Source organism: Microtus pennsylvanicus, chromosome 5 (genome assembly GCF_037038515.1).
Source record: "Microtus pennsylvanicus isolate mMicPen1 chromosome 5, mMicPen1.hap1, whole genome shotgun sequence".
NCBI classification, from domain to species: Eukaryota; Metazoa; Chordata; class Mammalia; order Rodentia; family Cricetidae; genus Microtus; species Microtus pennsylvanicus.
Window position 1 is genome coordinate 73,538,256 of NC_134583.1, and position 27,048 is coordinate 73,565,303.

At 46.6% G+C, this 27,048-nt stretch overlaps 1 protein-coding gene across 2 annotated transcripts in view; it reads right to left on the reverse strand.

Annotated features, from left to right (window-relative positions):
- Positions 1-27,048, reverse strand: part of Cpxm2 (carboxypeptidase X, M14 family member 2) — a 114,196-nt gene that overhangs the window by 67,127 nt on the left and 20,021 nt on the right. For both annotated transcript variants that reach the window (XM_075972538.1, XM_075972539.1), the window contains exon 3: positions 18,110-18,219. In XM_075972538.1, the coding sequence (XP_075828653.1) occupies positions 18,110-18,219 (110 nt within the window). The remainder of the gene's footprint in view (positions 1-18,109; positions 18,220-27,048) is intronic.

Genomic DNA, 27,048 nt, shown 5'->3' on the forward strand with positions numbered 1-27,048 from the left:
GATGGTGATGGTGCAGTCTCCTGAAATCATCAGGAAGTATTTGCACTGCGCTGTGTTTCCAGTGGCTCTGGGTACCGAAGTAGGTTAATCACTAAGAAACCCAGTGTCTGCTGCACAGCATCTCAGTTTCTAGCCCTGACAGACAGCAGGGAGGCGAGATGCCAGGCCTCGGGCTATAATTATCCAGCCACTTCCTCCCTACAGTGGAAGGCAATTATCCTCCTAATGACAGAGCTTTGCAGCACATTAATGACCTATAATGTCACAACTTGTGCCCTCTCAAGAAACTAGAACATGCACTTATGTGTGTGTTGTGGTTCCCCTCTTCTCGTAAACGCGTTGGAGACAGCCCTTTAGAGCTCCATTCATCGGGTAGCTCAGACCTTCGCTGAACCTCTGCTAAGCAGCCAGTATAGAAGGGGAAAGGTGTGTGCACCTCACCCCCAGGTACTAGAGCAGACTGAAGTCCACACATGGCACCACAGTGATAGCCACCACCCAGATGCTGGCAGACAGTGTATTCCATGGATGTACACCACAGGTCCTGAGTCCCAGCTGACATTCTGGATTTGGATAGATGCTCTGGGCCTTGGTTTACAAGTATCTGTCAATGCTAAGGCCATAATCCTTTCTTCATCAATGGCCATCATCAATTGTGAGTTCAAATAATGAATGCTCGCCCAAGACTGAGGAAATGGCTCAGTCAGTAAAGTCTAAGGATGTGAGTTCCATCTCCAGCAGGCACATAAAAGCTGGTCATGGTGTCTGTAACTGGTTTGTAACTGGTCTGTAGCTGGCCTGTAAGTCTAGTGTTTAGGATAGCGGCAGAAACAGGCAGATCCCTGGAAAACAACAGCCAACCCATTTAGCGGATTAGTAAGTCCTGGGTTCAGTGAGATACCCTGTCTTAAACATAAGGTAGAGAGTGGTAGAGGAAGACACCCATACAGTTAACTGACGTGGGATTCCCCTCTATATGCTGTGAATACCACTGGTTAATAAAAGGCTGCTTTGGACCTCTAATAGAGCAGAACTTAGGTAGATGGGAAATACTAAACTGAATGCTGGGAGAAAGGAGGCAGAGTCAGAGAGAAGCCATGTAGCTCCGCTGGAGACAGATGCTGGTAAGCCACAGGCGATACACAGATTAATAGAAATGGTTAAATTTATATGTAAGAGTTAGCCAATAAGAAGCTAGAGCTAATGGGCCAAGCACTGATTTAATTAATACAATTTCTGTGGGACTATTTTGGTTCTGGATGGCTGGGAACCAGCTAGCGGCCTCCTTCAACAGTTAACCACCAGCCTCTACACACACACACACACACACACACACACACACACGCACGCACACACACACATGCATACATTCACGCATGCTCATGCACACACACGTATACCAAAACAAAACAGTGCTTCATAAATGTTAGTTGTCAGAATATCTAAAGCAGGAAAATTTGGCTGGCTAGCACTGACAACAGGTAGAAACAGGAGTGCTTTGTGAATAATTCCACATTTTACAGGATCCGGGAAATTAGGCCACTCTTCCAGTTCACTGCCATCACATTTTTATCTAACTTAAAACATCCAGGGAACTGCTATGAACTCAGAAGAAAGGAGATTGGTGATCTAAGGTTCTCAACATGCATTCACCCTGCCCTTCTGAGGATAATGTGGCAATGTCTGATGTCGCTGGGAGCTACCGCATCTAGGGGAGAGGGTGTCACCCGACATCTGCAATGCACAGAGCAACTGCTGCATGCAGAGCTGCCTGAGTAAAATGAAGCTGTGGACTCTGCTCTAAGGTAAGGCTGACGAGCACTGAGCAATGTGCTGGCTTGGATGCCTACACTGTAGAATCCTAGAAGCCGGGGCTATCTGCGTGCTCCTCCTCATCAGCTGACCAGGGCATGGAATTGCATTTAAGGTTCCTGGCTTTACCAGCCTAGAAATACTGTTTCTGCTGCCAGTCTCAGTTCGTTCTAGGCACAGCAGCCAGTCAATTAAATAGAGCACAGTGTTGGGGTTTTTTTGTGGGGGAGGGAGGGACGGGGATGTTTCCGGCTGGTGGAGATGACTCACTGGGAAATTATAGCCATCTCTGCAAAATCAATTAGGAACTTAAAAAGCAAGCATCCAGAGAGGTCACCAAATTATTCCACGGGGTAATAAACGGTATTAGCAAAATGCCTCTGAGAAACCAGAAAATGAGAACATTCATCCCTGTGTTTAAGATGCTAAGGAGAGCTGGCAGGAGGGCTGAGGGGGTAAAGGCACCTGCCACAAAATCCAGAGACGGGAGTTCAAATCCCAGGACACGCACGATGGAGAGAGAACACTGACTCCTTCAAGTTGTCCTGACTTGCGCTTACCTCCCTATGCATTAACGATAAACATAATTTAAAAAAAAAACAAACCTAAAAATAAAGAAGTTAGGGAAACACTTGATACATTTTGGAAAGCCTCCTGTTAAATGTTGAAAATAACAAGATTTGATTCCTTCAAGTATAAGCGCATCTGAAAAGCACCACTAGTATGGTGTAATTTATTTTTTCTACTATGACAGCAAATAACTTGAGAACTAATGCAATTTTCTCAAGGCCGTCAAGTTATACAAGACATTTGCAGGGCACATAAAAGTCTCATTTTTGTGAGGGTTAAATGTGGCTGGAGGTCCATAGCAAAGAGGCTATCTAATATGACCCACTTGAGAGGCCAGAAAATGCATTCACCTCAGGGTGCTGGGGAAAACATGCTGGGTTTCCTTTGTCCATCCCTCAAAAAAAAATCCTCCGAATGAAACAACATACAAAATACAGCTTTAGTCTCTTGTAAAATTCAAAGACACGTGTCTTCCCTAAATCACAGCACATGCAGATAGAGCCAGGGCCGGGAGTCTTTAGTGACAGGAGACAGAAGTACAACTCCCTGACAGAACTCTGAGAACCCAGTCCCAGACAAGCTCAGGGGAGCGCAGAGGTCATGAAGGAGGGGTGGGCAGGACTGAAGTAGGCTGGCTTCCCGAGGGGCATGAGGGATCAACTGATCTTTTCTCAACTTCATGGATAACTGGAAAATTGTCCAAAAAAAAAAAGTCATGAAACCCAGATTTGCGGATCCGGGGCCAGGAGGGAAAATGCGACAGATTTCGGGGAATGTCATCCCACAGAGGAGTAAGACAGGCATCTCCATTCTTCTCACCCTTGGCCAGGCTAGAGAGCACCACACAGTTGGACTTAGGAGCTAACAAAACCAACACAAATGTGCTAGGAAACAGAAAGGCACTTTAGGAAGTTGTAGCGGGTGTCTCTGGAAGGGGACCTTGCTTGTATAAAGCAAGAACAGGTTACTTTCTGGAAGAAGTAAAGGGCAAGAAGGCACTCTTGAAAACGAGGAATGTGACTGAATTTTAGAAACAAAAATATAAAAAGAAGAAGCTGAGGGAATCTCATAGAAAGTAAACAGCACACAAAAATAGAGAGTTGGGGGGAATTAAAACAGAGAAAGAAATCTAAAATATTTTTGGGGGAAAGAAATCCTACTGAATAAAAATTGTAAGATAATTTTTCCCGATCTGAAAGACTTCAGTGTCCAAAACCCTAAGAACACAATGAATAATCTAAGACATGTTACCATCACACTTCATAATATCAGAAACAGAGGTGCAGAAACCACCCAAGAGGAAACAAAAGCAGAGAAAAAATGGGTCAGTCAATAAAAGTATTTGTCAGGCAAGCAATGTGACCTGAGTTCGAGCCACAGAACCCCATAAAAAAGCTGGGCAGGACAGTGTGAGCTTATAACCCCAGCTCTGGGGAGGTGGGGACAAATGGAGCCCAGGGCTCTTGGGCCAGCCAGTCTAGCTGAATCAGCAAGTTCCAGGTTCAATGAGAGACCCTGTCTCAAAATATAAGGTAGAGAGCAGAGAAGAAAACATCTGATATCAACCTCTGGCCTCCACATACATGCACACACACATGCGCGCGCACACACATGCATCTACGCCCATGAACAAAAACAAAGAACACAGAACAAAGATGCTGACAGAATTCTCAACAGCAATACTTACAAAAATGGAGAGAATATAAATTCAGAATTCTCTAAAGATCTCTTATCCTAGAATTTTATGCTGAACAATCAACTCATCATGATGGGATAATAAGCACATATTTACATTCATCAGCGTAAAAAAATAAAAATATTACCACCCTTCTTCACAACAAAATGGCCTTACGCTTAGATTCAACGACAGATGAACAAAAACTCTGGACCCTGTGAATGCCTGCTAGTTTTGCTGCCCCCATCCAAACTAAGGATGTAGCACAAAACATTATCAATATAGTCAAGCTTCCCTAATGGTGGGTCTCACCATATACCTCATAGTCTAAAACAATAAACAGGATGGAATAAATAAACCCAGGCATGATCTTTTGCTGAGAAATAGACAAACGTAAGTGACAGGTGATGTTAAGACTGTACCCCAACGCATGACTCAGTCAATGAGGAAAAGGAGGGTGAGACCTGCATTTAGATTATAAGAAAAAAGTAATTCTCTGAACTCAGGGATTCTACCACTCTATCTGTGTTGTTGCTCAACCAGGTAAAATAAACTTCCTCACATTTGCTACCCCGGATCTCCAGTGCTGGTGAGAAAGAGAGAGAGAGAGAGAGAGAGAGAGACAGAGAGAGAGAGAGAGAGAGAGTTTGGGGGAGCTGGGTTATTTGATTCTCACAATCCTCTCTCCCAGATTTTATTGCTCAAGCAGCATTTCCATGAAATTACCAGAGGGTCTTGTCAGACACAATCTAGAATGCCATTGCAGGTCTGTGAGAAAGAAGCTGAAACCATTTGTCCCTCAGAGAGCTGTTTTAGGAGAGTTACCAGCCCTAGTCCCTTGCTACCGGCAGTGAGATGGGGTCCTTCAGTTCAGAGCACAGAGGGAATTCCAGGCTATGACAGGTTTTCAGCATAGAATTCTCAGAATGATGAAGTCTCATGGTAGTAGCTGTACAGATGAATAAGTGAACAAGCCAGGGCTCCTGAAATGATAGCCACAGAGACACAGAAAGCAAAACCTAGCGAAAAATCACTCATAACCTCAGCTTTGCAGAAAAGTATACTGAAGCCATTTCACAGACTCGGCCTTGGTGTGACGTGGAGGAGAAATCTTTTTAATAATATGAGCAATTCTAGGAAAAAAAAGGTCAAGAAATAAATAAAATGAACTTCCATGCTCCAGAGTTATCATATTTATTGGCTCAATAGGAAGTAATATTTTGGTATCCATAAAAAGGAAAAAGCTTAAGATAGATCTACTTTAAAAAAATTAAGATACAGGGCCAGCAAAGATGGCTCAGCAGGCAAGAGTACTTGCAGAGAAAGCCTGAATTTCATACCAGTAACTCATAGTAGAAGGAGAGAACCAACTCCCAAAAGTTGTCCTCTGACCTCCACATGTGAGCCAGTGCCTGCACACATACACACACACACACACCCCTGCACACACACACACACACACACACACACACACACACATACACACACAAGTAGTAATAATAGTTAAGTAAAATTGAGACACTATTTTCATTGAATGCATGAAGAAGGGGGTGAGTATGTGTTGATCACATTCTCACAAATACTAAGGAAGCAACCACTTCAGCAATAAATGGGAGTGTACAAGAAGTCAGGAAGCATCTGAGGGATAAAACTGAGTTGATAAGTCTCATCTTCCATAGCCAGCATCCCAAAGGCACAGCCAAAGGCTATAAATTAATACTTAGCAATATATCCATATGATTTACTAGTACTTAAATTCCCCCAAGAAACAACTAAAAGCATCTGACAGTTGTTCCCCCTTCCAGGGCTGGTGGCAGTCAGGTCTACAGAATATTTCCTACAGGCCAGGCATCATGTGAAGGGCTTTGCTTGGTGGCTTTTATGGAAAGCGACTCACTCTCCAGACGACATCACTGAGCTGTATCTCCCTCTACCCCCAGCCAGCTCTGTGAGGAAACATCTGGAAGCAAATCAAAAAGTCATAGCCAAACAACTGTAACCATTTAGCAAGTCTAAGATAATAGACTTACAACTGCTATTCAGCAGGCACAGCCCAGGGTTATTTATACACAAAACAGTAAAAATGAGAGTTACATTTTAAAGTAGTTTTGAGGGAGGGAAACAAAATGAAAAGAAACGGTGACTTGTCAGGTTCCCGACAAGTTTCCACCTTTACTGGTGGGTAAGGGAGAGCCTGAGAGTGTTGGCAGGCGCTCTGATTAGGGGAGCTAAGGAGTTCACGTGAAGCCACCATGTGGTATGACTGTCAGCCCTTCCATGAAACTCTGCAATGAGCCCAAGACAAGCTCAATAAACCCATGAAACTGCTCAGGTGCCTGGGGCGGGAGAGATGGCTCAGCCATTAGGAGCACTTGCTGCTCTTAATACCCGGGTCCCAGCACCCATCTTCTTATAGACTTGCAACAGCCTGCAACTCCAGCTCCAGGGGACCCAATGCCTCCTTCTCCTCTGAGGTCACCTTCACACAGAGGGCATACACAGAAACACGGATGTAAAAATAAATCTCTAAAAATAAACCGAAATCTTTTCAGGTGTCTATAAACAAAGCATTCTGCACAGGCCAAACCTTGGTCTCTGAAGTCAGCTGGGAAAACCGTGCTCACTGATTGTGAGGCCACTTCTAAAATTCAAAACTAATGTCTGAATTTTTCCCCTGCAGCAGCCAGGGACTAAACTGAAAACATAGCCGAAAAAAAAAAACCTATTAAGTGCACTAGAAGCATGTATTGTTTTTAAAAATGAGGAAAGGTAGGAAAGATGCTCATTGAAATAAAATGAAAGAATGTTCAACTAAAACCGAAGAACTGCATTGGTCATGATAGTTGGATGTGCATGAAATAAGTTTAGTTCTCAAAAAGAGCAGTCATTAAGACTGCATGAAATCCCCTTGTCCTATCAATGCAGCGTAGTGTAGACAGACTCCAAGGTTCACACAAGTGCAAGTCCTTGCCCTGCTTCATCATCAGCTCCATCTCCAAGGAAAGTAGTCTTTCCTTCTTTCCTCCCTCCCTTCCTTTCTTCCTTCCTTTCTTCCTTCCTTCTTTCCTCCCTCCCTTTCTTTCTTTCTTCCTTCCTTCTTTTCTTCATTCTTTCCTCCCTTCCTTCCTTCCTTACTTATTTACTTACTTTCTTTCCCTTTTGGGGGGTTTTCAAGACAGGATTTCTCTTTGTAACAAACAGCCCTGAATGTCCTGGAACTCTGTAGATCAGGCTGGCCTTGAGCTCACAGATCTGCCTGCCTCTGCTCCCTACCCTGAGTGCTAGGATTAAATATGTGCTGCCACCACCCAGCTGTAGAGTGGCCTTAACACTGGAATTATCAACATCAGACCCTGGGTCCTGGAAGCCCTACAGACAAATACGCAGCCAACCATCCCCCAAAACCAGGCTAAAGAGGCAAACCACATAGATAAGCAGAGAAAAGAGAGTCATTCGCCATGGCCACATGGGGAATGGAACAGATAAGGAGATCCACCACCCTGGTTTCCATTCTGTCGCTGTGATAAAATATCACGAAGAAAAGAAACTTACAAAAGGAAGGGATTTATTTCAGCTGACCATTGCAGGTCTATTGTTGTGGGAGAGTCAAGGCAGGAACTTCAAACAGCTAGCCACATCACCTCCACAGTCAAGAAGGGAGAAAAACAAACGTTTTCATGCTTGCTGGCTGAATTGCTGCTGCTTAACTCGATGTCTCCACTTTTATAAGGTTCAGGACCCCCTTGCCTAGGAAATGGTGCCACCACAGTGGGCTGGGCCTTCGCACATGAATTAACTTCATTAAGAAGTTGACAAATAAAGCTGACCCTAACTTCCAGGACCACCCCAAGTCTGTCTTTGGGGTGCTGCCATGATGTTTAAAGTTTAAACAGAGGGCAAGAGCGGTCTTGGTTAAGTTGTGGCTTCGGCCATCACTGACCCATGGTTGTCTGGGATCCAGCCTTTCCCTTAAGATGTTCTGACAAGTTGTCTTGTGAAATCTCTTCCTGGGGGACAAATTCCCCCTCTGGCTGGCACCAGGCTTCATTCAGCCTTTTACTTCTCCAGCATGATTTTCCTGTAAAATGTCCAGCTTCTCTTGGTTCGCTGTCTCAATGGTCTTGACTTCCAAAGAGAGGGGCACAAAGGTCTCTTTAGGGTTATTGTCATTTCTTCTGGCAGAGTTACAGTCCATCTGTAAAATGGGATTGAAATAGAATCCCTAGGAGAAGACTGCTGGGTGGCCACACATTCCTTGGACTAAATCATCTACAGACCGTCCATCGCAGAAAGGGAAGGGAACAAAATTCACTCTGTTTTCTGGCTGAACCAGCTGCAACTTGTGACTAAATTTACTTTATGGTACACCCCCAACTATCCTGTCAAGAGGAGAGCTTGGTCCATTTAGCCTGTTGACAAGTGCTCTTTCAGTGAGTCACCGCCATGGCTCAGACATTCTATTTTGGGATTTCATGTTTCCTATAGCTACTGACCCATTTCTTTGCTTGAAGTTTATCTTTCCTATACTTTCCAAAGATCCGCATCTTTTTTCAGTTAAGCTGATGGAACTCACTTACTTCTCTATGTTGTTTAGAAATTTGAACTCCCTATTCTGAGAGTGATAAAATCGTTATTTCTATTCCTCTCCACCTCTTCTCTTGTTCTGTCAAGGTCTAATGTCATCCATTACATCTTTCTTATCATCCGCTTTTGTATTGGCTTTCATCTTTAACTGACACAATAAACAGGGTGCAACTATGGGGTAGAACACGACAGTTGAATACTAATACATGTGTGAAGATGGGATCTGGACACTGGCGTGTCTAAAACCACACAAGTCATTTGTTTTCACCAGAAACACTTTTTAAAAATCTTTCTATATGCTTATTTTAAAATACTCAATTAATCGCCGCAGACCATGATCACCCTACGGTGCTGAAGAATATGTTCACAGTGGAAGCTAGCTCCTTCCTCCTTCTCTTCCCCCTCTTCTTTGCCCTCCTCCACTCTCCTCCTTTTCTTAAGACAGGGTATCATTTGGCCCCGAATGGCCTCTAGCAGCTCCTGTATTCACAATGGAAGCTGCTTCTGCTATTGATTATTTTTTAAGATTCACTTTATGTCACTGTGTGTGCTTGAGTGCATACGTGTGTACCATGTACATGCAGATGTCCTCAGAGGCCAGAGAGGGCATCGGCTCCCCGGGAACTGGAATTGCAACAGCTGGTTGTGAGCTACCCAACGTGGGTGCTGGGAGCCAAACTCTGGAGCTCTGCAAGAGTAGCAAGCACTTTCCACCCCCGGGCACCTCTGCAGCCTCTTTTTCTGCCCCCTCCAATTTATTCTCCTCCCTTCTCATAGAGTGAAGGCTGGCCTCAGACTAACTCACTGTGCAGCTAATCCTCCTGCCTCTGCCTCCCAGATCTGGAATCCCAGGTGTGTGCTATAGTGTCCAACCACAAGACACTCCTTCGGAAGAAAATAAGAGTGTATACCCATTGCTAAGGTAAGTACTCATTATGAATTTTCCAAGGGAGTCATCGTTTAAAATATCCACTTCCATTATTACCATAAACATGCAAATACCCCAAATTCCAGTGTTTTGGCACCTAACACTGTCTCCCAGACTGCAGCTTCAAGCCAGATGCATAATGAAGTCCCTTTATGAGAAGGAACAGAAGGGCAAGCTTTGACTCAGAATTTTCTTCACTGGGATTATTTTTGCCTCTGAAGCACAGCAGCCCCCAGTACACAGCAGCACCCAGTACATAGCAGTCCCCAGTACACAGGAGCCCCCAGTACACAGCAGCCCTCGGTACACAACAGCCCCCAGTACACAGCAGCTCCCAGTACATAGCAGTCCCCAGTACACAGGAGCCCCCAGAATACAGCAGCACCCAGTACATAGCAGTCCCCAGTATACAGGAGCCCCCAGTACACAGCAGCACCCAGTACATAGCAGTCCTCAGTACACAGGAGCCCCCAGTACACAGCAGCCCTCGGTACACAACAGCCCCCAGTACACAGCAGCTCCCAGTACACGACAGTCTCCAATACACGCAGCCCTCAGTACACAGCACCCCCAGGACACAGCACCCCCAGGACACAGCAGCCCCTAGTACACAGCAGCCCCCAGTACACAGCAGCCCCTAGTACACAGCAGCCCCCAGTACACAGCAGCCCCCGTATACAGCAGCATCCAGGAAGGGCTTGTGGGGTCACAGTTAAATCTGTGGCCAGCCCATAACCAGAAACCAGTAGAGGCTGAGCACCATGAGACTGTGTCAGGACTGGACAATCAAGCAGGAAGGGACACACAGAGGCAAACTGCAGAGATCCAGACCTCCAGGCTCTTCTTTCCAGGAAAAATGTCTCTTAGCTGGGAGAGGTGTGACTCCAGGGGCATGGCCACCAAATCGTATGTTTCTGCAAAGCCACGGGTTTGAGCAGTGAGACCAGCCTTGTGATCATCACACCAAGCTAAAACTCAATTCAAGGGCAGGCAAGATGATTCAGCAGGGAAAGGTGCTGAGAGCCAAGCCTGATGACTTAAATTCAATCCCCAGGACCTACGTGGTAGAAGGAGAGCAGAAACTCCTGAAAGTTGTCCCTGGCCCCATACATATATGATAAATGAATGTAATAATAAGACCTTCAGTTCAGTAGTCCACACCTGACTTCCTGACCCAAGGGCACACAGATCGCTTCAAGTGAAAAAGAAGATCAAATCCCCGTAACTGGACTCCAGTATCTGCTTCAAGATGCGCTGTACACCCCCTTGAAAGCAGTACCAGAGCACTGGACAGTGCTAGAGGACGCATACAGGCACTCTATTCCAGAAAGGGGATATAAAGGGCCAGAGTCGTCTCTAACCTGCATGACAAGACAGGGGCCACCGCGTATCAAACACTGTGACTAAGCATGTAGAGAGTGGGTAATTGTGATATACCATGCTTTTCTTTGTGTGTGTGTGTGGTTTTTCGAGACAGGGTTTCTCTGTAGCTTTGGAGCCTGTCCCAGAACTAGCTCTTGTTTGACCAGGCTGGCCTTGAACTCACAGAGATCCGCCTGCCTCTGCCTCCCAAGTGCTGGGATTAAAGGCGTGCGCCACCACTGGTGGCCCAGCAATACCATGCTTTTCTTATGACCGCAAAACAATGCCCCTTTAAAGGAAGCTCTGATCTGTGATTGGCTTTCCTACCATTGTAGGAACCATGGTGATATCCAGAGTCAAGACAGACATGCTTTCAGAAGTTCCTCTGTCCTCATGCATACGGCAGCTTTAAAACGGGCGCCTCCAACCTTTCGGCTTCTCTAGAACACACTGGACAAACAAGAATTGTCTTGACCCACACAGTGAATCCAGGAGTGTCCGACCTGTGGCCCACATGCAAGGCACTGTGACATGACAGTGTCATCTACAGAGGTCACACCCAAGATCCATGCAATTGAGTTACAAACAATATTGCAAAAAAAAAAGAAAGAAAGAAAGAAAAAAGAAAGGGAGGAAGAAAGAAAGAAAGAAAGAAAGAAAGAAAGAAAGAAAGAAAGAAAGAAAGAGTCTTGTGTCTTAAGTACATTGACAATTTCGTGTCAGAGCTCTGCTGGACTGCGTGTGGGCTGTGGGCCGTGGGTTAGACAGCCCCTCCTAATGTCTAAAGAGCAGCACAGAAATGCATCACTTGGAAATGGCAATTGCTATTAACCTGCTCAGGCCTCTCCAGCCACCTGACATGTCGACAGTGGAATGAGTCACTTAGTCAGGCATACCACCGTTTACCAGCCGCAGCAAAGCTCTTAGAGACTTCAAAGGATGCTTCGGAGATGGGGCAGGTACTGAGCTGCTGTTAGATGTGCCACCTGAGTACCAGGTGCTGTACAGTATGGGTCTCTAAGCAAAACAGCCTACATCATTATCCTAGCAGCTGTGCGTGCTTGCAAGAGACTAGCTCAGTCCGGTCCGTTGACTGTTGGCGTTCCCTCAGAGGATCACTGGACCCTCCCCTGAGATGCCAGCACTCCCCCAGTCATTGGTATGTATTTCTTCCCCAATTGCATGTGACCTCACTGGCGCTGCAGTTATAAAGGCTGGGGAAGGTTAGTGGGGTGGAGGGCTATCTATCTCTGTGGCTGTGAAAAAGCCATAGTCTCTGCTGGGGTAAAGGCTCTCCAGTGCAGCTTCTTTGGGGTCCCCTACATCCTGCAAGTATCCCCTCACCCACTGTGCTACTTTGCTTTCTGTTGCTGTGATAAAGCACTACACCCAAAAGTCCCTTGAGGGACACATTCTACCTTACAGGTTACAGTGTATCACAGAAGAAAGCTAATGTAGATACTCCTGGCAGGAGCTTGAAGCAGAAACCATCAGAGGAATGCTACTTACTAGCTTGCTTTCCCAGGCTCTCACAGCTGCCTTTCTTACATAGCCCAGGCCCACTGCCCAGGGGTGGCACTGCCCACAGTGGACTGGACCCTCTCACATCAATCAGTAATCCAAAAACAAAATGACCCACAGGAAAATATGATGAAAGCAGGTCCTCGATTCTCAGGTATGTCTAGGTTTATGCAAGTAGACCAAAACAAACTCTGACGCTCATGTTATGTAAGTAAAGCCCCAATAAACTCATTAGTTCCCCAGGGCAAATGTCAGTGGAATCCTATTTTGGTTTGTCACTGGGAACTTAAGAAGAGGGGATAGACAGTGTTTACATCTCCTCGGGGAAAGACTCCTTAGCTTACTCCTAAGACAAACCACAGGCAAAGGATCGGAACATATTTTAGAGGCTCGTCTGCAGACTCTTTGAGGCTTACAGTGTTCCTTTCCAGGCAATCTGCGGTTCCTCTGGGGCAAAGGAGACCAGGAACTGTGTCAGTGAGATCACAGCGGGGAAGTCAGTGGAAAAGGTCCAATGAGCCCTGGAGGAACAGTCACTGAGACACTGTGAGTGGCCAAACCTTCCCCATCCTGCCAACTGCCCCTCTTTTTTAAACCTTTGGAATATCTGGTCCCTATGTACTGATGCAGTGGAAGCCCTGTTTCATCATTAAACATATATTATAAAGTTCACAGAAAAGCTGGCAAAAAGCAAGAGTCATAAGTTGGGCCACAGGGATGCTTTCAAAGTCCTCTGCTTAAAATGAGATGGTTGTTATTTCTGCCACACTGCAGCAGGTGCATCCCGGTGAAGGCTCGCTGTTTGCAAACTCTTGTCCTATAAAACCCAAGTTCCTGGGGGAAATCTCATTCCAGTCAAGTCATTCCAGAAGTCTGTATAACTCTCTGTGAACTGAAGCTTCCAGAACAAAAGTCATACCTATGTTAAAGAGTCTCCAAAGCTGATTAACTGAGTGACACTCCCAGTGATGGTGAGGAGTCGGGATATTGCAGGTCAAACTACCTTGGGCTACCTTCATCCCCCTTAACAGCCATTCAGTGCCCACCTCTGTGTTTGACCTAACATCCTTGTGACTACAATGTAAATGCCTTTGGATGTACCAATAGACCACCAAGCCAAAGGCTGAGGATGCCATCGGACAACATCTGAGACCTATAGCAGCGATGTCCCAGACTGGCTGTAACCTATGTATCTGAAGTTCCTAATGATGTGTTGAAAAGGCGTCTCCATTCATTCCTTTTTTTTGTCCTGTTACTGTATATAAAAAAAAACCTTCATAAAATTATTAGCATGTTAGAACACAGCATTGCAGAGAACTTGAATCCCTGTTTATAGCCATTGTCACTCACATTTGGCTCCAGAACAAACTATCTCTATACTTTGAAGTGAAAACTATTTATTGGCATTGATGCCTGCAACCACAAGACTCAAATCAATAAAAAAAAGAAATATAAGCAGTTAAATCTGAGCACAGACAAGGCAATGGCTTTAGACACTTGAGATCAAGCTAGGGAGCTAGCTCAGTTGGTAAAGCATTCATTGTACACAAAAGTATCTAAGTCTGGTCTTCCAAACTCACAAAAAAGCTGGGTACATAATTGTAAACCCAGCACTGGGAAGGAGGAGACCAGCGAGATCTCTGGGGCTAGCTGACTAACCAACCTGGTTACATCACTGAGCTCCGGGTCAGTGCAAAACTCGGTCTCAAAAAAGATGGACAGTTCCTGGGGAGCAACACTCAAGGTTGACCTCTGATTTACACACACACACACACACACACACACCACATGCACACACACACCACATGCACACACACACAGACACACGCACGAATGCATGCACACACGCACAGCACAACTGTAGGCTTGATCTTTTAAAAGAATCATTTATGATATGTAATAGAAGGTGGGGTGCTGCTGATTTCTGGAGGCCAAAAGACAACTCACAGAGGAAATGAGCAAAAATGAAGACTGGACCACTCTAAGCCAAAGGAATAGGAAGAGGAGGACTATACTGTGCTACACAGCAGCCTCAGCTTCTTTCTGCAGAGTATACTCCCATCAGCTGCTGTTATATGGTACAGCACACCATCAGTACCTAGTCAGCCCGCAAATCATTGCTCCCATCTGTGGACTCCAAGAGCCATGGAGCCGAGACATTCAAACACAGACTCCGTGGCTGTGCTGAGTGGGTGTAGCTGTCTTGTCATTGCTCCTTGCATGCAATGCCATACTCACTTACATTGAATTCAGTACTGAGAGCAACCCCGAGGTGGCTGAACATGTTTGGGAGGATGTGGAAAATTATGTAAAAATATATGAAGAACTTGGGTCCCCCGTGACCTTTTCCTTGAAGCAATCCTCCATGGATGTCAAAGAAGGAAAACAATGTGAAGCAAATGCCAGTACCAAGTGATGTTGCTCCGTAGTGACCTCACGCCTGTACCTGCCAGCAAGTGTGTCCAGGGAACACCCTGAAAATCAGGACACATTAGACAGCGAGAGTGTCAGCACAAGGCAGGGACAGCAGAGAGGTACTGGCTGACTCATCCCTACAGATGTCACCTAGATCCCCCCTAGCTGCCGAGGCAATTTTGTGACATTGTGAGGAACAGCCCTCTGAGATGGCAAGCAGCTTGGATGCGTGAGCTGCCTCTCCTGGGAAACCTTAGCTGTGTCCTTCCAAGCTCTGTGTTTGCTTTGTGTAAGTCAGGGGAGCCAATGATGGTTCTTGTCTGTGCCGTTAGTGTTAAAGTAAATAATGCCTGAAAATCATCCAGCAAGGTGCTGACAGCTCTTAGAGGCGAAGCCGCTCTCCCTCTGTCAAGAGCCAAGTGCATCATGAATGCAGGGAGTGAACGGGGCCTTTCCTCCTGTGATTTCTGTGCCAGGTCACAGCAGATGGTCCTCCACCAAGGAGCACATGGGTTCTGATGAATAAGGCTTCTGAGACTTACCAGAGACAATCTCACCTTTATTCCCCCTACCGACCCGCAGCCAGTTTGAGAATTCCCACCTATAAGCCCTGCATGCCATGGCCTGGATATGTACCTGCAGAGACCTGGGCTGGGAAAGGGCTAGATGAAACTTGTTCAAATCCTGACGCACGAGAAGACGGGCTGAAATGCAACTTCTAATTCTGACACCTTGGTGGTTCTCACACTTAAAATCCCATTAGCTTGACACACCTACAAAATACTCACATGTGAGACAAGAGATGGCTATTTTTAAATCATAGTTCTAATTGTTGTGTGGGGGTGATGTATTCTTGGAGCGCGGGTTTAATTGTGCACCTGGATCTGTCAAATCGTGATGCCTGCGGTGCTGGCTCCGGAAAGCAGGAACTGAAAGGGGGGCCCTGACCTAGTCAGCGTTCGCCTCTGCAGATGTTATCCAAGCCCACCCATGAGGGTAGGGAGAGGGTTCTGTCTATGTAGCACTTACCACAGAAGCATGAGGACCTGAGTGGTCGCTGCTACCACATCGTTTCTAAGTGCTGGGAAGAGAAGAACAAGGGGAATTTCTGGGGCTTGCTGGCCAGCAAGCTTAGCCAATTAATGCGTTCTAAGTTCAAAGAAATACCCTGTCTCAAAAAAAAAATAGATGTATGGAATAGGGTATTTGGAGAAGACACTCAGTGTTAACCTCGAACACTCACACACATGTGCATAGGTACTACTATAAATATATATATATGCATGCACACAAGCACATATACAAAGCATGCTTGTATGCTGTGGGCCATGTTCTACCCTCCCTGGCCAACCCCAGAAAGAGGTTGCATCATGGCCTGATTGCAAATTGTCCCTTGTAGGTTCATGTATTTGAATATCTGATCTCCAGCTGGTGCTGCTGAAGAAGAGATTATGGAAGCATTTGGAAGTTATAGGCCAACCCAGTTTCCCGTCCTCTCCACTGCTGGATCCACCAAGATGTGAACGGGCATGAGCAAGTACCCACTGCCACGGACTGAATCCTGCCAGCTGCATGCCTTCCCCACCATGACAAACCCTATGCTCTAAATAGTGAATCAAAACAAGTCTTCTCCTTTAAGGATTCAAGCAGCAGCTCCGCTCTGTAATGTCGCTTCTAGAGGGTCCCTCATTAGAAGGAAGGCTCCTGGGTAAACAAGTTAGCACGGCAGAGACAAATCCCCACGCAGACAAACAATACTGATGTGATGTCCAGCCACCTCCTTTCTCCTTCCTCGTGACATGCATCAGAGTGAGCCTCTGCCCACATGTTTATAAAGGGGAGCTTGCTGTGTCCTGGGCTACACATCCCATGCATGAAAGACAAAGTGGACAGGTAAAGACTGTCCCTCCAAGAGGCTGGATGTATAGCCCAGGGATGGCAAGACAAGGTCATATTCTCACCACACTTCACCAAGTCTCTGGTGACATCCTTTCTGCCCCCTCCACCATGTATTATGGGTGCAATTCTGAACTCTGGGGGGTTCACATGTAGAAGACAAGGTCCCCTTCATATGGGGCTCATGCTCAAGGAGTGGGCTCATAAACAAAACCGCAATGGCTCATTTGATTGATACTGTGAGGGGATCTAGAATCACCTAGGAACCGAGCTCGGGGCAAGCCTGTGAAGGAGTAGATGAAGTGTGGTGGGAAGAGTCACCCTAAATGTAGACAGCACTGTGCTGTGGACTGAGGTTCTGGGCTGAATAAAAATGAGAAAGATACGGGGCACCGACATCCATCTCTCTGTCCCTGAGTGTGGACTGCTGGTTACCAGCTACCTCAAGCACCAATTTCCACACCCTTCCCATGGCTCTACCCTTGAACCACGAGCAGAAAATCTCGCTGAAGATGCCATTGCCAGGCATTTGGTCACAGCAAAAAGAAAAGTAACTTCTGCACCAAGAAAAAGTTGCAGCTGCTCCCTCAGAGGTCTAGAGTCCGTCATAGGGGGCCTGGGACTCTTGGAGATTCAGCGTGATCTCCCCTAGTCAACCATTGAGAGTCCACCCTTTTATAACACACAGGAGGGCTTTGTATCGGTGTGGTGTGTCTTCCGCCACTCTCTTGTCTCCACATCCCACTGTTTCTTAATGGCTGTTGTTTTTTAAAGAAGCTTCAGAAAACCTGATAATTAGGGGGTGCTCTAAAAGAAAAGGATAGAATCAGAAGAGGGGTTACACATAAGAAAGGCCCAGCCCACCAAGCCAAGATCCAGATGGCAGCTGCCACAGGCCTGGCTTTCCCTCAAACCTGCAAAAAGACAGTCCTACCTACACCCTGACTGAGCCAAGTGCTCCACCTGAGTGTAAGAGAACAGCCGTACACTGTCACAGAAGCTGAATCCTACAGCAATGAGGGGGCCCATCCCGTGGCTCGGCAGGATTGTTATTGCTTTGGGGGCCGCAGGGCCTTCCCTTCAGACAAGGTAACCAGCCCGTGGTTACGATTTGAGTGGTTTGTGGAGTAAGCAGGGGAAGCTCAGCAGAGAGGGAGACTAGAAAGTACTACGGGCCAAGATCACAGTAAAACCTCAGAGAGGTGGCCACATGCGATGTTCCCTGTGAGCCAGTGGGGTTCCAGAGAAGAGCCTCGATGATGTGGGCGGGCCTGGTGGTTACCAAGGAGGAGACCTGTGACCCGAGCACTCAGCAGTGTGACCGTAATGGGCGGAGAGGCTAGTACCTGGATGTTGAGTCTCCCACGATGCGCTCCCAGGCCGTAACGCTTTGCTGTGGAGGCATGCAGCTGGAAGTCCGTGATTTTTAATGTTTCCAGACCCAGAGGCGGGCAACCTGGGAAGGACAGGGCTCGTAAGAAACAAAGATGGATAACAGAAGAAATGAGTGTTTGCTTTTCAGAGGCGGCCATGTGCTTTCTTCCCCCAGTGAGTCCTTAAACCACTGGCATGGCCCCCTTGCCCTGGCACATCCTGGATTTCAGATAGATTAGGTCAATGCCGCTGTCAGTAGCTCCCCAGTTCTGTCACCAGCATTTGCTTTCTGAATATTTGGGCTCCGAGATTCCTTCTCATCTGCTGGCCTTGCTGCCCCTTGATGCCATTTGCAATTAAGGCCGCTTCTATGAGACTCAGCCAAGACAATGGCACTGGGTAGCAATCTAACAATCCCATGCTCAAGCTCTGCAAATTAATCAGGACTAGTCAATTCTGCTTGGGCACCTCTGGCCTCTGTTGTGCATGGTAACGAGCTGTGCGGCATAAATAGAAACCTTCTATCGTCTTTTTTCCTGGAGACAATAGGTAGCCGTGAGAACAGTTCCTGAGCGCAGCTTGACCCTGGAATAAATGCCAGCCAATGACTGCAAGTCTATAGATCACTATCCCTATACATAACAATATTGATGGCAGCCAGGGCTGGGCCCCAGGTCTCCTAGGCTGGGCTCCTCTCTCTCACCCACTAACCTGCCATCATGTCCCACTGGGGGCTGGTAGTGATAAAACATCACAGAGGAGTCTCCTCTTTACTATCTGACTTGGAGAAGAAAAACAGCTCTCCAGTAGGTGTAAATCAAGTCTGTTTCCAGACTTGGAACTGGAAACGTCAGAAGACAACTTCAACTTCAACCATCAGAGGACACAGTCATTGGGGGACCGGAAGTGTGCTGGAATTGAGGGCATGTTGCAAGCATGTCTGCCCATTAGGCCCTGCTTGCCTCAGATTGGAGAGGTCTAATGAGAAGGCAGGGGCTCTGCCTGTATCCGGACGGGAAGATCCACTCTGGCATTGCAGGCGGGCAAGGTCAGATCAGGAACCAAGATACCACAGAGCCCTCCCTTAACCTCTCAAAAGTGGAAACCAGCGCATTGAGAACCTGAGACAAGTCACGGAGAGGTACCAGCTGCCAGCAGAGCTGCCCAATGGAGTTAGCCTTCAGAATCTCATCTCCAGGCTGGTGGTACATAACACTGTGTATTCTAGGGTCTGCTGTCACCCTCTGGAAAGCTTCCTGGGTTGGTAATTGATATTAGCCATCTACCCAGCCCCCACCATAATGCGGGGGGGGGGCATAATCAGGTGAATATTGCTGCCCGCCCCCGACACACTGCAGGAAGACAGGTCAACTTGCAATGTTAGTGTTCCATAGATTCGGAGAAAGAATCTTGTAGCTGGGGGCTGGGAAGTCACGTACAGACAGAGCGTTAGTGAAGGGGTGTGAAGTGAGGGAGAACAGCATTCAGAAGAGAGAGGTGTGAGCAGAGGCCGCACAGTGACTGGGGGTGTGCAATGAATTTAGATGGCATGTAAGAAGGCAAGGGACACGACTGAAGCCAGGCAGTCTCTGGAGACCCTTTCAGTGAGTGAGGACGAGGTTCACTTCCCAAGGCCACTCAAGGTCAACAGTTACCATGAACCCCCTGCTTCACAAGGGCCTGTCCCTCCACCTTCCAGGTCTGGAGGGCACAGGAGTCTGACTCACATGCATGGCAGGGTTTTGATACCAAGCGTTAAGTGAGTAATTCTCCATCTTGCCTACCAGGAATTGATGATGCTCACGTCTTATAACTGAGTAAGGCTGTCCCACAGCCTCTTCTGAAATCCATAATGCTCGCCTCCTACGGTGGGCATCACTGTGGACCTTCTTGGGCCACCAAAGTGGTAGTCTGCCCTGCCTCTCAGGCCCAGCAGCCATGAAGCACGACCCCTGAGCTGAGAATATAAACCCATTACCTCTCCTGTTACAAGGGCTGGTAACATGGGCCTGTACCCTCCCTGCTGTAGTTTCAGGACAAGAAACACCCTCTCTCAGCCGCTGCCCTGGGCTCACAGACCCAGTATTCTCTTGTAGCCATCACAGGCTGTGTTCAGAATTCAGGCAAGGTTTGGGGATAGCACTCACCGACTTACAAGGGCCACCGGAATCAGGGTTATCTGAGAGCTTGCCACTTAAAGCGTGACTGGGATTTGAGTTCAAGGGTGTCTAAACTGATGTGCCTGTCTCCCGGTTCTGATTTTTTCCCCCTCTGCTCCTACCTGCTATTGGGTCCTTGCACTTCCACTGGTCATCCAGTCTCAACCTGTCATGCCTCAGACGCTGGCAGCATCCTCAGCCTGTGCTGAGAGGCCCCATACCTCCTGGTCCTGGCACAGAGCTGGTCACTGGCAGTTGGGCTCTGTGGATAATCCATGTGTTCTGGGTATGACCTCTGCTAAGCTGAACTCCTAATTTAGTTTCTGACCCCAAAGGACCAAGGCATCGAAGACCAGACGTGGGGCGGGGGGGGGGGGACAACCCTAGTTCAGTCCCTCCACATGCGAGTGCTAAGATCTGCGGTATCTCCATATAATCAGGTCAGAAAAGCAAACAGTATCCACCGCCATTTGTGATACTGTCTCAGGGCCACGCAGACATCATTCCAGCCTCCGCTCAACAGAACATAGAGAAGAATTCCATTGCCTCATCTGGCCCTGCAACTTCCATTTCTGTCATTTCTAGTCAGACAGGCAGATGCACAGGTAGACAGCCAGATGGACAGATAGCTCATGACAACGACGCCTGCCATTCAAAGCCTGTCTTCTAGGAAAAGAAAACATCTCATGCACATATAAATATTTTAGTTCCAAAAGGAACTACTTGAATAAAGCTAAATATCTATTTAAATTGCTTCCCTGGTTAAAAAAAATCCCATTAAGGTATATAAGATATGGAAAGAAGTGCCCATAAGTGGGGTATTTCATGGTTACACAACCCACACTGACTCTAACGTTCAATGCCTGCCCTCTGGAAGGGCCTAGGCCATCAGGGAAACAGTGGAGTTTCACACGGGTGACATCTACTCTTGCCCACACCTACAAGGACGTCACAGAAGAAACAAAATGTTCTGCTCTCTTCATCCATAGAATTGCCGGGCAGTGATTTTTGGTGGGAACCCAGATAAATGTATGGGCTCAGTCAGTTCACATATACTGTCTTCCATGATCCCAGCACCCTGACACTTTTTCCTTTATTGTAGGGTGCTATCTTTAGCTGATCTTGTTTTGTTCAGAAGCCCTTCCCATCCTCCATGTAGGAGTAGCTAGTGGTGGATCCACCCCAGGAGAGCACAATGTCCTTGAGAGGTAAAGATGAAGATGTAGACCACGTGGATTAGTAAGTGTTGTTTGAGTGAAGGAAACCAGCGGCACCTCATTTAAACAAGGAAGGATCACTATATGGACAGGAGGGACGGGATAGGACAGGGCCAGAGCTCCCATCAGCCGGGTAGCACAAGCTCGGTGCTGCCAGAGGAACTGACTCTAAGGGTGTCTCCAGAGTCTCCACCCAGCCACCTGCCTGGCACCAGGACTTGACTGGTATCAGCAAAGAAAGTGTAACAGAGGCTAGCCACATTTCACAGCCACCACAGTGCCTGGGACAAGTGCGTGGAGTCTCCTGTCCAGTGCTGAGGGTGAAGCTGGGGGAGTGTAGGGCAAGGGTCACAGAGATGGAGCAAGGCAGTCAGCCTCATTCAGGAAGTTTCTATTTCAACAGTTATCCACTCTTATCTTTTTGTCTGACTACCTCACGCTTTACCTCCCATCAACAATTACTGTAACTACCTTACCGAGGTTTCCAGGGGGAGACGGTCTGGTGGCAACTGGCTACCTGCTTGACACAGAACAATGTGTTCTTCAGTGTGTGATGCTAAGGGTGGGGCTCAAGAAAAACAGCACCTGCTAAAGCGGCTATAAGGGCCCCACGTCTCCAAACAAGATTTTAAGACGTATTTTAGAGCCAGTGAGATGGCGCACCAGGTAAAGGTACTTGCCACCATGCCTGACAGCCTGAGTTCCATACCAGGGACGCTGGAAGGAGAAGAGGACCAATTGCTACAACGTTGTTCTCTAGACCCTTCCTGTGCACTGTGGCATGGAATGTCCCCCCAACAGACAGACAGACAGACAAACACACACACACACACACTAAATGTAAAACTTTCAAACATGTTAGAATTAATAAAAGCTTAAATGTAGTAGTTTACGGAGAAACTGTTCTCCTGCACTCCTTTATACAAAGACCAGTAAAGCAACAACTTCAGATTATAGTTACAAAGTCACGCCTTTCCTGGTGAAAGTTCCTAGGTCCATTTTAATATGAATACTGGTTTACATGGGAATGCCCTATAAAAAAAGGAAGATGCTTATACTAAAGATGAAAAGGTAAGAGGGAAATTACCTTTTGAATTTAGACTTCAAATTAATTCAAAGTATAGGATACTAAAATATCTTCCACACTGTATTGTTGTGGGAACTCATTTCACCAATAGCCTTGGGGTACCAGCCTTAGGGCATGGCTTCTTGTCTGCTGATGTGACCACTTAAGAGGAGGGGGGAGGGGAGGAGAGAGAAAGAGAGAGGGAGAGAAAGAGGTTGCTCGCTCTTTTGGGTAGTGACTGGGTCAGGCAGTGTGAAGCAGCGTGTGGTTGGTTCCCAGCTCCCTTGGAAAAAACAGAAGGATTGTTTTATACAGCTGGTTATACCTTGTTCTGTGTCTATGAGTCTGTCTCCCCATTGCACTCCTTAATAAAATTGATGTGTATGTATATATAGTATTTTTATTTTATTATATATACATATATAATAAAATTAATAATATATATTTATCCGTGTGGTTCACATTATACTGCACACTTAACCCTGATTAATTTCAGTATTTTTTTGCCTGATTCATTTTCCTCCTCTTGATTCCCTGAGAATGTCCTAAAGGTTTTCAGAAGAGCTGGTGGGTGTTGAGAATCTGCAGAGAGATCCTCCCACCAGTGTACCTGCAGGGTCCTCTCAACTGGAGAAAAAGAGGAGAAAGGTAATTACAGTATCACCCTAAATTTGTTCCCACCCAGGAGAATGGTGGGAGGCGCCATAGAAATGAATAGAACAGTAAAGAGGCTGAACAGCCAGGAGGGTTAGAGAGGAGCTCATGTCACCACAACATATCATGGGATCTGAGATCCTCAGTGCTGCATAGAGAGACAGGCAGTTCCTCTTTCCTGCAGCCAGAGGGACAAGAATAGGCTAAAGAGGACTACGCAGAAAAGGAACAACTGATAGCTCCCTTGGAGCTAACACCCAAGGCCTCTACTGGTCCCTGAGTGCCATTTTCAGGGCCTCAGACTGTGCTCTGGGTTTTGGATTCCAGCCACAGTGAGGAGAGCCACTACAGTAAACCCCAGGGCAATAGAACCCTAGGAAAACCCATAGCACAAACAGACACCTCCACCTCCTTAAGATCAGAAATGTAGAAAAGCAGAGAAGAGACAAGGTCGCAGTTTCAGCTACTGTCCTTAGCCTGTCTGCAGCTGTGGGAGATGACCCAGTGGTGACTCACGCAGACAGGGGGGGCTGACTGAAAAGAAATCATAAACTTGTTACCAGCTAAACTACCCATCAACAGCCAAGTGAATCAGGGACACTTTCAGACATATGCATCCTTGGGGAAACGTACCTGTTACTACTGGCTGGGCACTGTAGGATAAATATTAGAGTTAAATGGGCACAATGATGTTTAAACCCTGGAGCGGATGAGACTGAGAACCCAGCTAACCAAAAGGTTCTAAACGGGAGGCAAAGCGGGTGTTCCAATGCCTTCGCTTTACATTGTCAGGGAAATACTGGCCCTACCAGTCACTTTCTAACAAGGAGGGCTGTCCTTCAAGAAACACTACAGAGAAAGACAGAAATGCGGTTGCACTGGTGTTAGGTAACAGGGAGAAACAGTGTTTCCAAGCAACCAATCTTGGAAGTATTTGTAGCCAGTAGTTTAAAAAAAAAAAAAAACCCTCTGTGTTGAGCCATATATTTATTAGATCGACAAACCATGAGGTAATTACTACATACTGGGAATTCAGATGTACAACAATTGAGTGCTTACCTATCAGGCATGAAACCCCGAGTTTGATCCCCAGCACTGCATAAAACCATAAAAAAAAAAAAACCTTGGAATGCCAGCTAACACCTATAATCTCAATGAGTTTGAGTATGAGGCCAACCAGGGCTACATGAGATTTGGCTTAAAAAAAAAAATCTTGAAATAAAAAGGAAATTCATCCACAGCCCTTTTTGTCTCCTTAGCATCTCAGTGTTCTGGTAAACCCTGCTCGCTTCATGGCCACACTATAGCAAGGACCTATTCCCCCAACCAATCCATGCCCTGGGCAAGTAGCCACACCCACTTGAGGATAAACACTCTCCTGCCACAAAAACAAGCATGCGTGAACCATCAAACTGAGTTTCTCCCACTGTTTAAAACAGGCTCTTATCCGGAGAAGCGTGTGGGTGAGAGAACATGGCAAAAAGGTGTGAAAAAAAGTCTCCAGGAAAATATTAATTAGGGATCCATGATGTGGCACAATCTGGAGAAGACAGACAGTCACCAGAGATGAGCCACTTTCTCTTAAGGCCTGTAGCTCCTGGAACACCCTGTGCCAAATGAAGCCCATCTCCCAGTGCCGCTCTGTCTGTGGGGAGTGAAGACGGGACCCCTTGTCTCATCTCTACTCAGGACACACTTCATTAACTCTGCCCCTTGCTGACATTCTCTGCACAGTGACCAGAGTACACAATGAAGGATACTACCCTGTCATAACCCCAAGGTCCTTGCCACTACCACCACCAAGCTATGCGTGACAGTAAATTTTAATTATCAACTTAACACTTCTAGAACAGCGGTTCTCAGACTGCGGGTCACAATCATTAGGGGGTCACATATCAGATATCCTTCATTATCAAACATTTACTTTAAGATTCATAACAGTAGCAAAATTATAGTCACGAAGTAGCCATGAAAATAATTGTATGGTTGGGGTCACCATAACATGATGCACTGTATTGAAGGCTCGCAACTTTAGGAAGGGTGAGAACCACTGCTCTAGAATTACCTGAGAAAAGACTCTCAAGGAAGGATTGTCTAAATCAGATTGGCTGATGAACATGACCATAAAGGATTTTCTTAATTGGATTAATTGACATAGGAAGATCCACCCTGAATGTGTGCAAAACCATTTCATTGACTGGGCCCTGAACTGTATCAGAGTGAAAAAAGGCAAGCTAAGCAAGCAGGCATGCATCCTCTCTGCTCTTGACCGGGATGTGATGTGACCAGCTACCTAAGGCTTCTACTGTCGTGATAGCCTTACAGAGATGAACTATAACTCAGCTTAAATAAAAAGCTTTTCTCCCATAAGTTGTTTTTGGTGGGGTGTTTTATCATAGCTAGGACACTCTGGGTATCAGTTCTTGAACAAATTCCAAGACTGCAACGTTGTGGTGCAGAGATAACAGGAAACAGATTGCACAGCACATGAATCTTGTAGGCAAAGTCGAGACAGGGTTTCTTTGTATAGCTTTGGTGCCTGTCCCAGAACTAGCTCTTGTAGACCAGGCTGGCCTCGAACTCACAGAGATCCGCCTGCCTCTGCCTCCTGAGTACTGGGATTAAAGGTGTGTGCCCCAACTGCTGTCAAGGTCAAATTTTTAAAAGCTTGTTAAATCTGTGAACAATTAGGCTAACGTCCAAGCAACTCCCTAGAAGTCGTCTCCTCTGGATATCTTGCCACTTAACCTTCACAATGTCCACAAACCATCTTTCCCATAAACAAACTGAGACTTGGAGAGGCCAGACTAACTTCAATAATTACGAAGTATCCAAGCTCAATTTGAAAATCAGCTGTGGCAGGAGTTCCCAAGTAAACTCTTTAAATCCCCCATTTGAGTAGAGAGTTCCAAAATAAAATACCAATGCTTTGGTGGCATTGGGATTCATACCAGGAAAGGTGCCAGAACTGGGGAAGTCATCACTTCTGACAGAGAGGAGCTGTGGAGGCCTGCTGGGGCTGCCTGCTACTACCAACGCAGAGGGCTTGGAAGATATAGAAGGGAGGCTCCCAGTAATCAGTTTCTAGCTCTCTTGGATTTTTGTTTTCATTGCTGCCTATAATCCAATAGGATTGAGTTATGGGATTCTTTCCTTTGCCTTTCTGAACTTGACATTCCCCCAAACCAATGAAGAGTGGAGAGGCTGCTTCCTGTGTGCTGAGGTTGTGTTTGCAGTGGCTCGCTGCCTGCCTCAGACACCAAGAGCTACTCTGAAGGGCATGAGAGTCTCTAAGGGTCCTGGGGAGGCTTTGGACTAATCTTGGTCTTATCTAATCACTCTTGAAAAGCTCTTTAAAACCCGACACTTCAAAGAGAACCCTAAAGATGTGCCCCACTGCACTGCTGGAACAGAAAACTAAATGATCCACCCCAAGAACCAAAATCTTTGGAAGAACCTAGAAAAATGGATGCCCGCATTCCACACAGAGACTTGGATCGAAGACGGCAGCTGTCCGGAAAGTCTTCTGAGGTCCCAAGAACCTCGAGGGGGTCCCCAGAATCTGGCTAGCATCTCTCACACAGTAAAAGAAGTTTGGAGAGTGTCTTTCCCAGGCTATGAGAGTCCAACAAAGGAAACTCTCAGAGAACTGAGAGGCCAGCCCAAGCCTGCAGCCCATAGAGTCTGCCCCAGGAAACTTCAGCCGCACGGGGTCTGATCGGGCCACTGACCCTCACCATGAATGTCCAGCTCAGTGGCTGCTTCACCTGGAAAGCTTCCCACACTCCATTCCCAACCTCTCCACTCACCCTACT